This window comes from Malaclemys terrapin, chromosome 3, assembly GCF_027887155.1.
Source record: "Malaclemys terrapin pileata isolate rMalTer1 chromosome 3, rMalTer1.hap1, whole genome shotgun sequence".
Lineage (NCBI taxonomy): Eukaryota > Metazoa > Chordata > Testudines > Emydidae > Malaclemys > Malaclemys terrapin.
Genome location: NC_071507.1, coordinates 26161831 through 26175510, shown reverse-complemented (window position 1 = coordinate 26175510; position 13680 = coordinate 26161831). Strand labels below are relative to the sequence as shown.

The following is a 13680-nucleotide window of genomic DNA, read 5'->3' as shown; positions in this document are numbered from 1 at the left end:
CTCCTTTTTGGGTCAGGACCCCTACAATTACAACACCGTGAAATTTCTATGATCATCAACATCCCCCACAACACAACTCTCAAGATCCGTAGGTCCTACACATGCCTATCACATGTGGTGTACCTCATCCAGTGCACTAAATACCCAAATAACAACTGTGTGGGTGAAACTAGACAATCACTATGCTCTTAAATGAACTCACACAGAAAAATGATAAAAAACAAAAACACCATATCATCTGTGGGTTAACACTTTTCACAAAGTGATCACTCTTTATCTGACCTCTCAGTCTTCATCCTCAAAGGAAACCTGCACATCAACCTCAAAAGACAAGCCTGAGAACTTAAATTCTTAACTTTGCTAGACACTAAAAACATGGACTGGACAGAGAAATTGGATTTATGGCTTATTACAATAATCTATAACACATTTAACTCCCCCCTCCTCCAGTTTTTACCCCCGTTTCACCTATATGACTGGACAGGTGTTAATAGGCCATGTCACCTTGAATGGTCCCTGTGATATTGCACTCCCTATGTTTATGGAAATATGCTTATGAATGTGACTATAAAGTAACTGGAATATGCTTTATGCAAAAGATCTCTTGTAAGGTATCATTACAAAACTTATAATCTACTGAGTGTGTTCATCCTATTTGTATGAATGTATCATTCTTGAATCTGAAGCTAGAAATATGAAGTATTACTCTGAAGTCCTATTGTAATTATGCAAAGTGTGTGCCATTAATGGTTGTTTCGAAACTTGATGGCTCCCATTGACCAGGACTATTGGTTGTAAATGGCTCTGTTTACTTGTAAGCCTTCCTGTGTTCCTGTGAGTCAGGCCAGAAAGAATGGAGGCTTGGGGTCTCACAGGACATGTGACCATGTCACCTGGTACTGGAATCCATCTTAAACCTGGTGGTTTTCCATTTAGAAGCAGGGGTGGGGACCCAGAGAGACAAAAGATTCCCGTCTTGGGCCAAAGCTATAAAAAGGGGATGGAACAGAACAAAGGGGTCTGCCAGTCATGAAAAATCCCCTAGTTACCACCTGAGCTGGAACAACGACTGTACCAGGGGAAAGGATTGGGCCCAGACTGAGAAGGAGTCTAGTCTGCGAAAGAAGCTTATTGGAACATCTCTGAGGGTGAGATTTTACCTGTAAACAGATTCTTAATGTATTAGGCTTAGACTTGCGTGTTTTGTTTTCTTTTGCTTGGTAACTTACTTTGTTCTGTCTGTTACTACTTGAAACCACTTAAATCTACTTTTTATACTTAATAAAATCACATTTGTTTATTAATTAACCCAAAGTAAGTGATTAATACCTGGGGGAGCAAACAGTTGTGCATCTCTCTCTATCAGTTATAGAGGGTGGACAATTTATGAGTTTAACCTGAATAAGCTTTATACAGAGTAAAACCGATTTATTTGGGGTTTGGATCCCTTTGGGAACTGGGTGTCTGGTTGCTGGAGATAAGTGACTTGCTGAGCAGTTTTTGGTTAAAGTCTGCAGCTTTGGGGGCGTGGACCAGACCTGGATCTGTGTTGTAGCAGACTAGCATGTCTGGCTCAACAAGGCAGGGTTCTGGAATCCCAAGCTGGCAGTGGAAAACAGGCTCAGAGATAATTCCAGCACGTCAGGTGACAGTCCAAAGGGGGTCTCTGTGACCGAACCCACCACAGTCCTTTGACATGTGTTAATTAAACAAAATGTTCTATCCTGCCTTTAGCTGCAACACTTTGAGTACATTTTCCAGACCTGAAGAGCTCTGTGTAAGCTTGAGAATAAAAGGTATTACCTCACCCACCTTGTCTCTCTAATATCCTGAGACCAACACAGCATAGATTACACTTCACACAGACACACTTAACCTCATTAGATTAACAATTTGATTGCATTAACAATTAACAGGATTTAAAAACTTTGAAAGCAACATATTGGCTAAATCAGGGCTGCATTGACATTTGTGCAGTATACACTGAACCAAGCTATTCTGTGCTATGCTATGTAGGACTGCAAAAATCTAACCAGCTAAGATATTTGCAGTGTGTTATACAAGCTATTTTTCTTTTTTAAATAATTTTTGTTACTTTGTATTCGTCATCGTTTATTCCTTCTACCCTAGACATTTAGCATTTTTACATACTTCACCATGTCTTACAACTTTAAAAATATCTATGCTACAAGTCTCATTTACTGAAAAATAAACCACAGCATGTTTAGCTTAATAAAAATGTTAAATAAACAGCAAATACCCTTATCTTTCCAACTGCTCAGCTGACTGTCCATCTCTCCTCAGGATCTACCCTCCAGCTGTGATTATCAATTAGGCATACCAATAGAATAGCTGCAATTGGAGAAATCTACAGTCTGAAATATGAAACATCAGTTTCCACAGAGGTCTGCAGTCTTGTCTGCTGCACAATTGCAGCAGGACTTAAGTCACATGACTGTCTTCTGGGTGTGAAGAAGACTGACGCAGTGCAATCTGTAACTAAGCTACTAATACTCCAGCACCAATTCTTCAGTTAAATCTCCTTAGTGTTAAAACCATTTTCTTGATGCTAGTACCACACAGAACGAAGGGAGTGGGGAAGGTAGGGAGAGGAATCTCCAGTACGAAGGAAATCAGCTTTTCCTCAAAGCAGCTAGGCTAAACTTGAAATGTATCAATACTACAACATTACACAGAGGCTTTTGCAACAAAGCTAAACTACCTCAATCTTGCTTTTTTGTCACATCGCCAGAAGTTATAAAATTCATGCTCAGAGCAAGACTTCACCAGACAAACTCAAAATGGTTTGCTCTTATGAAAAAATGGAAAGGTGAAAGTTTACATTTACATTTCTACAAAATCTCTTTTCCTTCCTCACACCTACGCAGATTTCTTTATAACCTTAATATTTTTGTCAACTATAGATTTCATTTTCCTTGGGAAAGTAGGAAATACAAAGTGCTTTATCATTCTGTCTACACCTCTAATGAAGTAGTTAAAAGCTCATAAAGAGACTGAAGGAAATCTCAATACCAGAAATACCTTCCAATAGCCTTAATCCTTAACTCATTCTTTATTCATACCTCATTTACTCCTGGGGGAATTCTGCACCAAAAAATTAAATATTCTGCAAAATTCTGCATATTTTATTTGACGAAAAAACCACAATATAATCATACCAGTTTCCATTATTTTGGAGATTCATTTCAAAATACCTGCCAGCAAGTATGTCTGTAACAATACAGATAACATAAAAGATTCAGGAAATATTTTTTGACAAATAGATTCCTTGCTAGGCATATTAATACAGAACTTTGAATAATAATTCATTTAAACTACAATAAAGAACCGTATATCCCACGTCTCTCAGAAGCAGTGCAAAGGCTTGGGAGAGTCAGGGGTAATGGAGGAGCTGAGGGAGAGAGAAATAATTGTTGGGTGTGGGTGGGAGAAGTATGGAACAGGGTTTTTTGGGGGGGGAGGAGGAGGAAGAGGGTTAGGGTTGTGACTAGGGTTAGGATTGTTAGGGAGCCTCCCCCATGCAGACCCTGGCTGACACCTAGCCTCTTTCATTCAGTCAGGCACATCTGCCCTCCCCCCATGTGTCCCTGCACCCCCACTCAGCCACCCCCTCTAGCATGTGTCCCTGCACCCACCTCCCCCTGTCCCCATATGGTGCTGCCATCTCCCATTCAGCCCCTGCCCCATTCTGTCCTGCCCCCAGCCCTTCTGAACCTAGCCTGTGACCCTCCAGCAGCCCCATGTGTCCCACGCTATCCATTCCCCTGTACCCTGTGCCTCCTAACCTGGCCTCTTCTCTTCCCTATCCACAGCTGGGGCTGCTGCTGGCAGGAGCAGCTGCTTTCTGTTATGGTGTCAGAGCAGCCCATGGTGGGCAAAAAATGTAACTGCAGCACTTTTCTGTGGAGAAAAAAAATTCTGCGGGGCACATGAATTCTGTGTGCGTGCAGTGGTGCAGAATTCCCCAAGAGTACTTAATGTAGAACGATTAGTGTAAAAAGGTTTTTCCTACCACATGTAAACAATCTTACCGCCAGTTATCTTACCAGCATGCAGAGATGCTCATGATTTTATCATATTTTGAGTTATTCTTAAAGCCCCCAATCCAGGAATCACAAATCTGAATTTTAAAAATGAGTAAGTTTCTCCACATCCATTAGGGTTAGAAAAGCTTGAAAATATGACACAAATAAAACCTGAAGGCTCAAAATCCAGAAGAATCCCAAATATTTTAAAATGTTCATTTTTTTTGCACTTGAGTCATGATTTCTGAGTACTTGGGTACTGAGCATGACAAGAAGTTCCCCAATGCTGTTTAGAAACATAGCCAAGACTTGATGTGTCATATTATAAAAACAAACCAGAAAGAGACGTTCATAAAAATATATCAAAGTGTGCTCTTGTGGCTGGTGCTAAATTAGTGATTTGCATCTTAATACTCAGCTTCCTCCGCAGAATGTGTAAATCTCTCATATTGTAAAATGTTATCTTGCACAAACCAAGCTGATCAGAAAGCTACTCAAAGTAGTCCTAGACATGACTTTACAGTCAGGCCTGCACAACTCGTAAAGCGGCGAGGGCCGTATTACTCCAAAGAAAACAGCTGAGGGCCGAAACCCCCTGGCCCCGCTGAACCCCACCCCCCAGCACCGCCCAGCCCCTCCCCCCCAAACACAACACCACCACTCCAGCACTGCCTGCCCCATGGAACCCCCCCCAGTGCCACCCAGCCTCCCCCAAAACAACCCCTCACCCCAGCGCCACCTGCCCCGCGGAAACAAACCCTCCTTCCCCATGGCCGCCCCACCGAAACAGCGGTATTGAACCTTGGTAATATGTTATAGCGGGCCTCTAAGGTAGTATAATTAAGATAAAAGAAAAATGTCTTTTTGCTAGAAGTAGAATAAGATCTTCACCCCACTTGGTAATCATTGCCCTGTTCAATGAATGAGGCGTGAATGAGGAAGGCATGGAAGGCATGCACCTTCAGACAGCTGCAACCTTTGGAGAGGGGATGGGAGCCAGACCAGATCAGTAGAACAGGTCAGCCACTGACTCGCTGCTCACCTCCTCAGCCCCACTCCCACGGCTCGCCTACTCACCCCTCACCACTGCCCACCCGCTTGCCTTCTCAGTCCTCCACCCCACCCCACCCCGGCTTGCCTACTCAGCTCCCCTCCCTTGCCGCTGGCTCACCTGCCAGCCCGCCTGCCTCCTCAGCCCCCCACACCCCCGACTCGCCTACTCACTGCCCACCCGTTCGCCTCCTCAGCCCCCCTCCCTCACCCGTCACTTGCCTACTCACCCCCCACGGGTCGCACAGTGAGCCCACGCGGGCCGCATGCGGCCCCCGGACCACATGTTGTGCAGGCCTGCTTTACACTGATTTGCACTCAGTTACTATGAATAAAATGCCTCTTGACTTTAGGTTTGCATCTGTAGTTTTAGACTTAATAGGCATAACAGACATCTAAATTTTATTCACTTTAACATTACCATAATCTTTATATTCACAACTATATACATTCCCTCAGATCTGATCTTCAGTTACCAAACTATAACTGAAGGTAGGCTGGTTACTACCAAAATGAGCTTTACCATCTTTTCCTGTTTTCCTCTCACTTGAGATGAACTCCATTAAAAACCACCCAAAACTGACCCCTTGTTAAGCTTGACATGCATGGTGTGCAACAGCTTCTCTTCAGCACTCAGGAACATTAGTCACCAACCAGCACACAGATTTTGCTGTTATCAGAGCCCTAGACCAACTATCTTTTTAGCCTGGAAGAAGGCGATTCCTAAATTCTTGCTTTCTGAAGCCAGATATAATTTTTTGTTGTTACTGCTATGTAAGAGCTAGGTATTATTATTATTATTATTATTATTTAAATCGTTTAACTCTTAAGCATGATAAAGCTGTATTCACTTTAGTGTTCATACAATTATTTATTTTCTGCTGCTGACACTTATCCTTCTCACCTACAGTAATTTAGAACAGATATAAACTTTATTAATTTTAAATGTTTAATAAACAACCCTGATGCTGTGGGTATCTCTTGTAGCCAGTGGTAAAATTCTTGCAAGTGTACAATTAAAATCTGTCCCTTTTTCTCTCTTGTTCTTTGTGTTTTAATACACACACGACACAAAGAGCACTAGATGCACTAGAAGTCACTACTGCTTCATTAGCCTCCTGGACAGACCCTTCTCACTTCCCTACCCCTGTACTCAGATCTTTTCCTTTATTCTCTACATGTACAATATTTATTCCTCCTTCTCTTTGCAGTCATTTAGTCTAAATACTCTGTACAGTCAAATCTATGCCCCTCAGTAATTACTAATTTCAGAGAGCTCTCCCCGCCACATACTTCACATATACACGCAAAATGGATCTTAACACTTGAATTTTTATTATGGAATGATAGATGGCTATTAAATATTAATGTTAAAGTATATTTCAGCATCAAGACTTAAATAAAACAAAGATAGCTACTCAGTCAACAAGCAAATTATAAAGTAATGGCTTCAAGTACTACACATCTAAAACAGGTGCAACTTTGAGATTCACAAACAGGTTCTCCTATTATACATAGCTACATTCTTTGAAAATTGCTCCCATGCTGCTATGAAGCTTCTGAGTCATAAGCCACTGACTAGCTCATCTAGAGCTGCTAGAATTAAAGTGGCATTTCTATACTAGAGCAGTTCTTATGGCTTTCTTTTGCCATAATTTAGGGTGGGATTTTTACAAAGCATTCTGCATTGGACTAACTCTGCTCCCACTGAAGTTAAATGTAAAATGCCCACTGACTTCTCTGGAAACGGAGTTAGACCAACACTCAGTGCTTATGAAAATCCAAATGTTAATGTATACATTACCAAAAACTCTACAGCTTCTCAATCCTGCAACTATAAAATGTTTATTAATAAAGAGTCCTAAAGACCAGGCAGTGGTCTAGCCTTCTGCCTCTGGACAACTGTGATCCAAAATGTGTTTGGTCATCTAGATTAAGTCCTTAATTAAACTGTCTAACATTACAAGACTATTTATCACAAAAGCCAGCATAAGGGGAAGCTGCTGCTCAGGAGAGGCCAAAAAGTAGAATAGCAGGGGTGATGCAGGTTGAAGTGAACTACCACAGAATGACTGCATAATGCTAAGTAATAGGCACTACTATTGGTCTCATTTAATAATTAAAATTCACAAAGTTTTCCATCCATAAGGAAATTCTGCGAATATGTACACTCAGAACAGTTTCAACGGAAAACACTTCTTCTGCTTCTTCATCTTAACTGAGAAGTGTCCTTTCACCTTTCAGCCAGTAGTAGAGGCAAGATAATACAAAGTGAATGGCACTTAGAGCAGGAAAATTTTATCAGGATTGACTTAGGGCTGGTCTACACTGGGGGGATGGGGGAGGGAAATCGATCTAAGATACCCAACTTCAGCTACGAGAATAGCGTAGCTGAAGTCGATGTATCTTAGATCGACTTACCTCGCGTCCTCACGGCGCGGGATCGACGGCCGCGGCTCCCCCGTCGACTCCGCTTCCGCCTCTCGCCCTGGAGGAGTTCTGGAGTCAACGGGGAGTGCTTTCCGGGATCGATTTATCACATCTAGATGAGACCTGATAAATTGATCCCCGATAGATTGATTACTACCCGCCGATCCGGGTAGTGAAGACGTACCCTTAATATAAAAATGTATTTCTCAAAGCAATTTTGAAGCTTCTTCAGGGTTAGCTTTCTTTCAGTGACGATACTACCTAGGTGCAGGGCTGCTCTTTATGTTTGATTGTGCTACAGACTTGAATATTTGAAATCAATGGAGATGAGTAACTGGATAATGTTGATACAGGGTAACATTTAGTTATTTCTCTTGCTTTGAGCTTCACATAAAATGATTTGGTTTTTAGTTATAGACTTGCACAAGGCAAGTATCATACTAGTGCTCTCATTATGTAAAAACAGATGTTTCATGATTTTTAACACAGTATCAGAGTGCATTTGGAACAGTTAAACAGACTTTTTGGATTGCTGTTTAGTACTTTGATTTGGTCTGCAAATTAAGTTTTACTTCCTATGGACCAATATAATCGAGATTGAAGTACTGGTATGCTGGCAGCATTTAGTATGAACTACATCCACATGGACCTGGCCAGGTTTAAGTTCACAAACAAGACACGCACACAAACCTACAAAAGCATTGAAATTCTTAGCTGGAATTAAACCCAAACATTCTCAGAAACTGGTGCTTAAGTTAGGAACCTAAATAAGTGGTCTGATTTCCAGAAGCGCAGAAAACCCACATCTCCCACTGACTTTCAACTGGCATTTATGATATTCAATGCCTTTGTACGTTGTGTGTTTGGGGAACAGGAGGGCAAAAGATTAAAAAATTAAAAACAATAACATCACTTAAGGGAAACACTGCTGGTGTACAAGTATTTTTCATAAAACTATGTAAGTAAAAGCAGGTATTATTCAAATATACAAAGGGGTGAATGAAGTTTGGGAAACGGAAGAGGATCAAGAAATGTAACGGGCTTTTCATTTCCTAACTTCTAAGAGCATTTCAAATAAAGAAAGAAAACCAAAGCTATTTGACAATATCCCATTGAACTGCTCTGCTTAGGAGTTTGTCACGCCTTTGTATAGTACTGTGCTGAGTGAAAAATATCCACTAAATTACCCTTTTCATTTACAAACACTAGGTGGCACCAAACTCCTCATCTACAGATATTCCTCTCAATGTAATTGTTACATACTTGAGTTTCTGAAAGTCCGAACTGTACGGGGAGATTTTGGCAAACCAATAAAGTGCCTGAAACCACTATTGCTTATTGCTAAAAGCAGCCAAGTCAGCAGGCCATAAAATGGCCATGCAGCAGCTTTAGCATAACCAAGGCAGGAGAGGAGGGGGTTTCAGGTGCCATAGAAAGGTCAGCTTGACTCCGTGTCCTTCCTGATAAGAATTCTATTGAAATTGCTGATACATGAATTTTAGAAGAACAGGAAGTTTGTCCATGTGCCCTCAGGAATGACAGGGCCTCAAGGCATGCAAACTCTGAAAAAAACACACCTGGTTAATCGATGACCAGAAGGAAACCTCTTGCTTGACCTCTAAAACTGCTTGCTTAACAAGTTTTCTTTAAGTGACATGTCATTGTATTACTAATGTTTAAATTAGGGAGGAAAGTATGAGTTAGCTGGACTCTTCGGGAGGGTTTCTCCCTCTGCTGCTGTTTCAGGAATTCTCCCTCTGCTGCTGTGCCACTTGAGAGCCACACTCAGCTTTGGTAATTATTGAGGGCTGGGGGTGTTTTACTAACCTGTTGCAGATGTAAGTGCTTGAGACTAAGTAAAGTTTAGCTTTAAGTGTAAGCACTCTTGTATTGTCCTGTTTGTGCCAGCCATCTATCGGTCGGATGGCCGTGTCTCCCCTAATTTATTTCCTGACATCACTCGCAAAGAGTAAGTTACCAAGAGCTTTGGGTTGAAAGAACCCCAGGTAACAGAATTTGAAGGCCCCAGCGAGGATAGTAGAGAGGAAGGAGACAGATGGTACAAATAGTTTGTAGTTTGTCCATTGCAATAGGAAGTAAAAGACAGCGGGGTGGGGTCGCTCCCTACAAGTTTCTGTGTCGCAGTTCATGAGTTAATTTACCAATACATTCCGTTACTGGGACTCAGAACTCAGGCTGATTGCCTGCTCCAGTGGAGGAAGTTATGTCCAGAGACAGGGAAACAACTGGAAAGAAAGAACAGTTGAAAATGATGTTGGGAAACAGACTGACAGATTTTGTACAAAAGTATAGGGGTAATGGACTCTGGAAGCACGGTGCCCCCACTGGCCCCCGAGCCTTCCTGCAGCTCCACAAGCAATGGGATATCTGGGTTAGTACAGGAAGATGGGGAGGTCTGAATGTTAGGGCAAAGAAAAAGGCTGTTTTGCAGGGGTTGTGGATGGTTGCAACAACACTGGATCAGGAGATAGATCGGCTAAAAGACCAGGTACAGAAATTGGAAAGAATCAGAGCTGAAAAGGAAAGTGAAGTGATTAATTTGAAGGCAGAATCTGATGTTCTCAGAGCTACGTCTCTGACACAAGCAGCACAGATTGTAGGACTGCAGAAGCAGGTGTGGGACAGTGAGAGGGTCAGTGGCAAGCTGCAGGAGGAAGTTTCTGAGTTGACACAGCAGACCACAGAGAGCAAAGTTGCAGTCAGAGCCCTTTTAAAGAACATAAGAATGGCTCTACTAGGTCAGACCAAGGGCCCATCCAGCCCAGTATCTTGCTTTCCGACAGTGGCCAATGCCAGGTGCCCCAGAGGGAATGAACAGAACAGGTAATCATCAAGTGATCCATCCCATGTCGTTCATTCCCAGCTTCTGGCAAACAGACTAGGGACATAAATAGGCCTTTTGTTTTTACAGAAATGACAATGTGGCACGTATATATTGCTTTAAATCCCCATTTTTACTGCTAAATTTTACTGTTACCTGTTAGCAACTGTCTGAAAACAAAGTAATCATGTTCTGATTACAACCATCAGTAGTCACATACATGCTATGTATACATTTAGTATAAAAGCTCTAAGTAACAAAGAAAATAGACAAAATAATAATCAATCCGAGAAGAGAAAAGGTTCCATGGCAACTGAAAATAGGAGAGCACAAGCAAGGCAGCAACAAAAGCCTTCAGAGAAAAGTGAACATGAGAACATAATGGCCCTATTGAGTCAAACCAAAGGTCTATCAAGCCCAATATCCTGTCTTCTGACAGTGGCCAGTGCCAGGTGCCCCAGAGGGAATGAACAGGTAATCATCAAGTGATCCATCCCTTGTTGCTTATTCCCAGCTTCTGGCAAACACCATTCCTGCCCATCCTGACTAACAGCCATTGATGGACCTATCCTCCGTGAATGTATCTAGTTCTTTTTTGAACCCGATTATGGACTTGGACTTCACAACATGCTCTGGCAAGGAGTTCCACAGGTTGACCATGTGTTGTGTGAAGAAATACTTCCTTTTATTTGTTTTAAACCTGCTGCCTATTAATTTCATTTGGTGACCCATAGTTCTTGTGTTACAAGACGTAGTAAACAACACTTCCTTATCTACTTTCTCTACACCAGTCATGATTTTAGACCTCAATCATATCTCCCCTTAGCCATCTCTTTTCCAAGCTGAAAATCCCAGTCTTCTTAATCTCTCCTCATATGGAAGCTATTCCATGTCCCTAATCCTTTTTGTTGCCCTTTTCTGAAACTTTTCCAATTCAATATATCTTTTTTGAGATGGGGCAACCACATCTGCACACAGTATTCAAGATGTGGAAGTACCATGGATTTATATAGAGGCAACATGGTATTTTCTGTCTTATTATCTATTCTTAATTATTCCCAGCATTCTGTTTGCTTTTTTGATTGCCGCTGCACATTGAGTGGATGTTTTCAGAGAACTATCCACAATGATTCCAAGATCTCTTTCTTGAGTGGTAACATCTAATTTAGACCCCATCATTTTATATGTACAGTTAGGATTATGCTTTCCAATGTGCATTACTTTACATTTATTAACATGAAATGTCATCTGCCATTTTGTTGCCCAGTCACCCAGTTTTGGGAGATCCTTTTATAGCTCTTTGCAGGCTGCCTCGGTCTTACCTAAGTTTAGTAATTTTGTATCATCTGCAAATTTTGCCACCTCATTGTTTATCCGTTTCCAGATCATTTATGAATATGTTGAACAGGACTGGTCCCAGAACAGACACCTTGGGGACACCACTATTTACCTCTCTCTCTCTTCTGAAAACTGACCATTTATTCTTACTCTGTGTTTCCTATCTTTTAACCAGTTACCAATCCATGAGAGCACCTTCCCTCTTATCCTGTTGCAACTTACTTTGCGTAAGAGCCTTTGGTGAGGGACCTTGTCAAGGGCTATCTGAAAAATCTAAGTACACTATATCCACTGTATCCCCTTGGTCCACATGCTTGTTGACCCCCTCAAAGAATTCTAGTAGATTGGTGAAGCATGATTTCCCTTTACTAAAATCATCTTGACTCTTCCTTCACAAATTATGTTCATCTATATGTCTGACAATATTGTTAAGACTTCTAGCATTGGTATATAAGCACTTTAAAAAATTGTCTCCTTTTAGCTGTCTGCCATTACATGATGTAATTGAATGGGACTCTTTAATTTGAGTGTTTCTGATCAGACTCTGCCTGTATTTTATCAGGATTCACAAAGCAGAAGCCAGGCAGACCACGGGGAATGCCTGAGATTGATTTGTGCCCTTAAGGCTCATTTGGGAGAGCAAAGGGGGATCATGGCAGGGATCAGCGGGAATTGTAGTTGGGAGGAAGACATAGAATCAGAGGAGGATCCCAATGCATACCCCCTTATTGCAATTATGAGCTGAAGGACCCTGGTGAGTTCACCCTAGATCCCATCGGGCAGTCTCCACAAAGTCCCCTACAGGAATCACTGGAAAAGCTGCAAAGACCTCCTCCAATGGCCCCCATAGACAATACCTCTGTCACAAAAAGGGGACGTCAGGGAGGAACAGAGGAGCAGCTGGAGACTAGACCCTTTACCCCGACCAGGTTAGGGCAGTAGAGAAATCAGTTGGCCCGCTGAATAGGAACACAGCCTTGGGGTGGATGATAAGAGTATCTGGCATGGCTGTAAAAAGCAACAGAGGGTCCTGTGGCACCTTTGAGACTAACAGAAGTTGGCATGGCTGTATTCACTCCGGCTGATGTGTCAGCTATATGCAGGGATTGTATGTCCCCCAAGGATTTTGTAGGGCCCCCTTATGATATCTAGATGCGCCACCCCCCGGACCAGATGATATAGAGAAGCACATAAATGCACACAGAGAAGTAATACACACCCTCGTCCTGGGAGAAAGCCCTACACCAAGAGAAGAAACTGTCCGGGGAGAGAGTGGAAAATTATATAGGCAGAAAAAAACTGGCACGAAGACATTCTGGGCTGACAAATGTCATTAACCCAGACTTTGCAGCCCTCCCTTTCAAACAAGCTTCAATTCAAGGATTTCTCCCTTTAATTTGTATGGCCTTAGTGGGTATGGATCTGGCAGCAGTTCTAACAAGAGATATTGAGAATAGAGCAAAACAGGCCTCTGAGATCCAAAAGGATATCCACTCTCCTAAAAGAAAAACTGATAAGGTGGCTGCTATAGCCCCTCCAAGTAGCACACAGAAAAAGGAAAGAGGAGACAGACCCCATAAGGGACGAGGCAGAACCCATGGCGTGGGGAAATTTGGAAGCAGCTTTTAAAACATGAGCAGAAGAAAACGGTACACTGGCTGCCTACTGCTGAACTCCTAGTGAAATTGGCAGAACATGAACTGGCCAAGCATCGAGGAAAAAGCGCCAGTGCACCACCGACTGCTGTCCTATAGGGAGGACAGGCGCCCCAGGATCCCCCAATTGTAGCACAATTAAACACTGGTGAAGTGGGGGAGGTTCATGGTTTATGTGAAGTTTGCAGGAGGGGCGTTCGGACAAAATTTACCCGTAGACTCAGGTGCCACCTACTCCCTAATTAGTACCCAAAATAAGCAAGTGTTTGGACCGCCGACTGGAGTCAAAACCTTACAGGGATTTAATGAGATACAAAGC

General features: G+C 42.3%; 1 protein-coding gene across 4 annotated transcripts in view; it reads right to left on the bottom strand.

Moving 5' to 3' along the window:
* Positions 1–13680, bottom strand: part of RTN4 (reticulon 4) — an 80694-nt gene that overhangs the window by 30825 nt on the left and 36189 nt on the right. The window contains exon 1 of one of the 4 annotated variants that reach the window (XM_054024514.1): positions 2261–2431. The exons of the other annotated variants lie outside the window; for them this stretch is intronic. Within the exon in view, the coding sequence (XP_053880489.1) occupies positions 2261–2294 (34 nt within the window). The 5' untranslated portion in view covers positions 2295–2431. Of the gene's footprint in view, positions 1–2260; positions 2432–13680 lie in introns of those variants that run through there. 4 annotated transcript variants of the gene reach the window in all.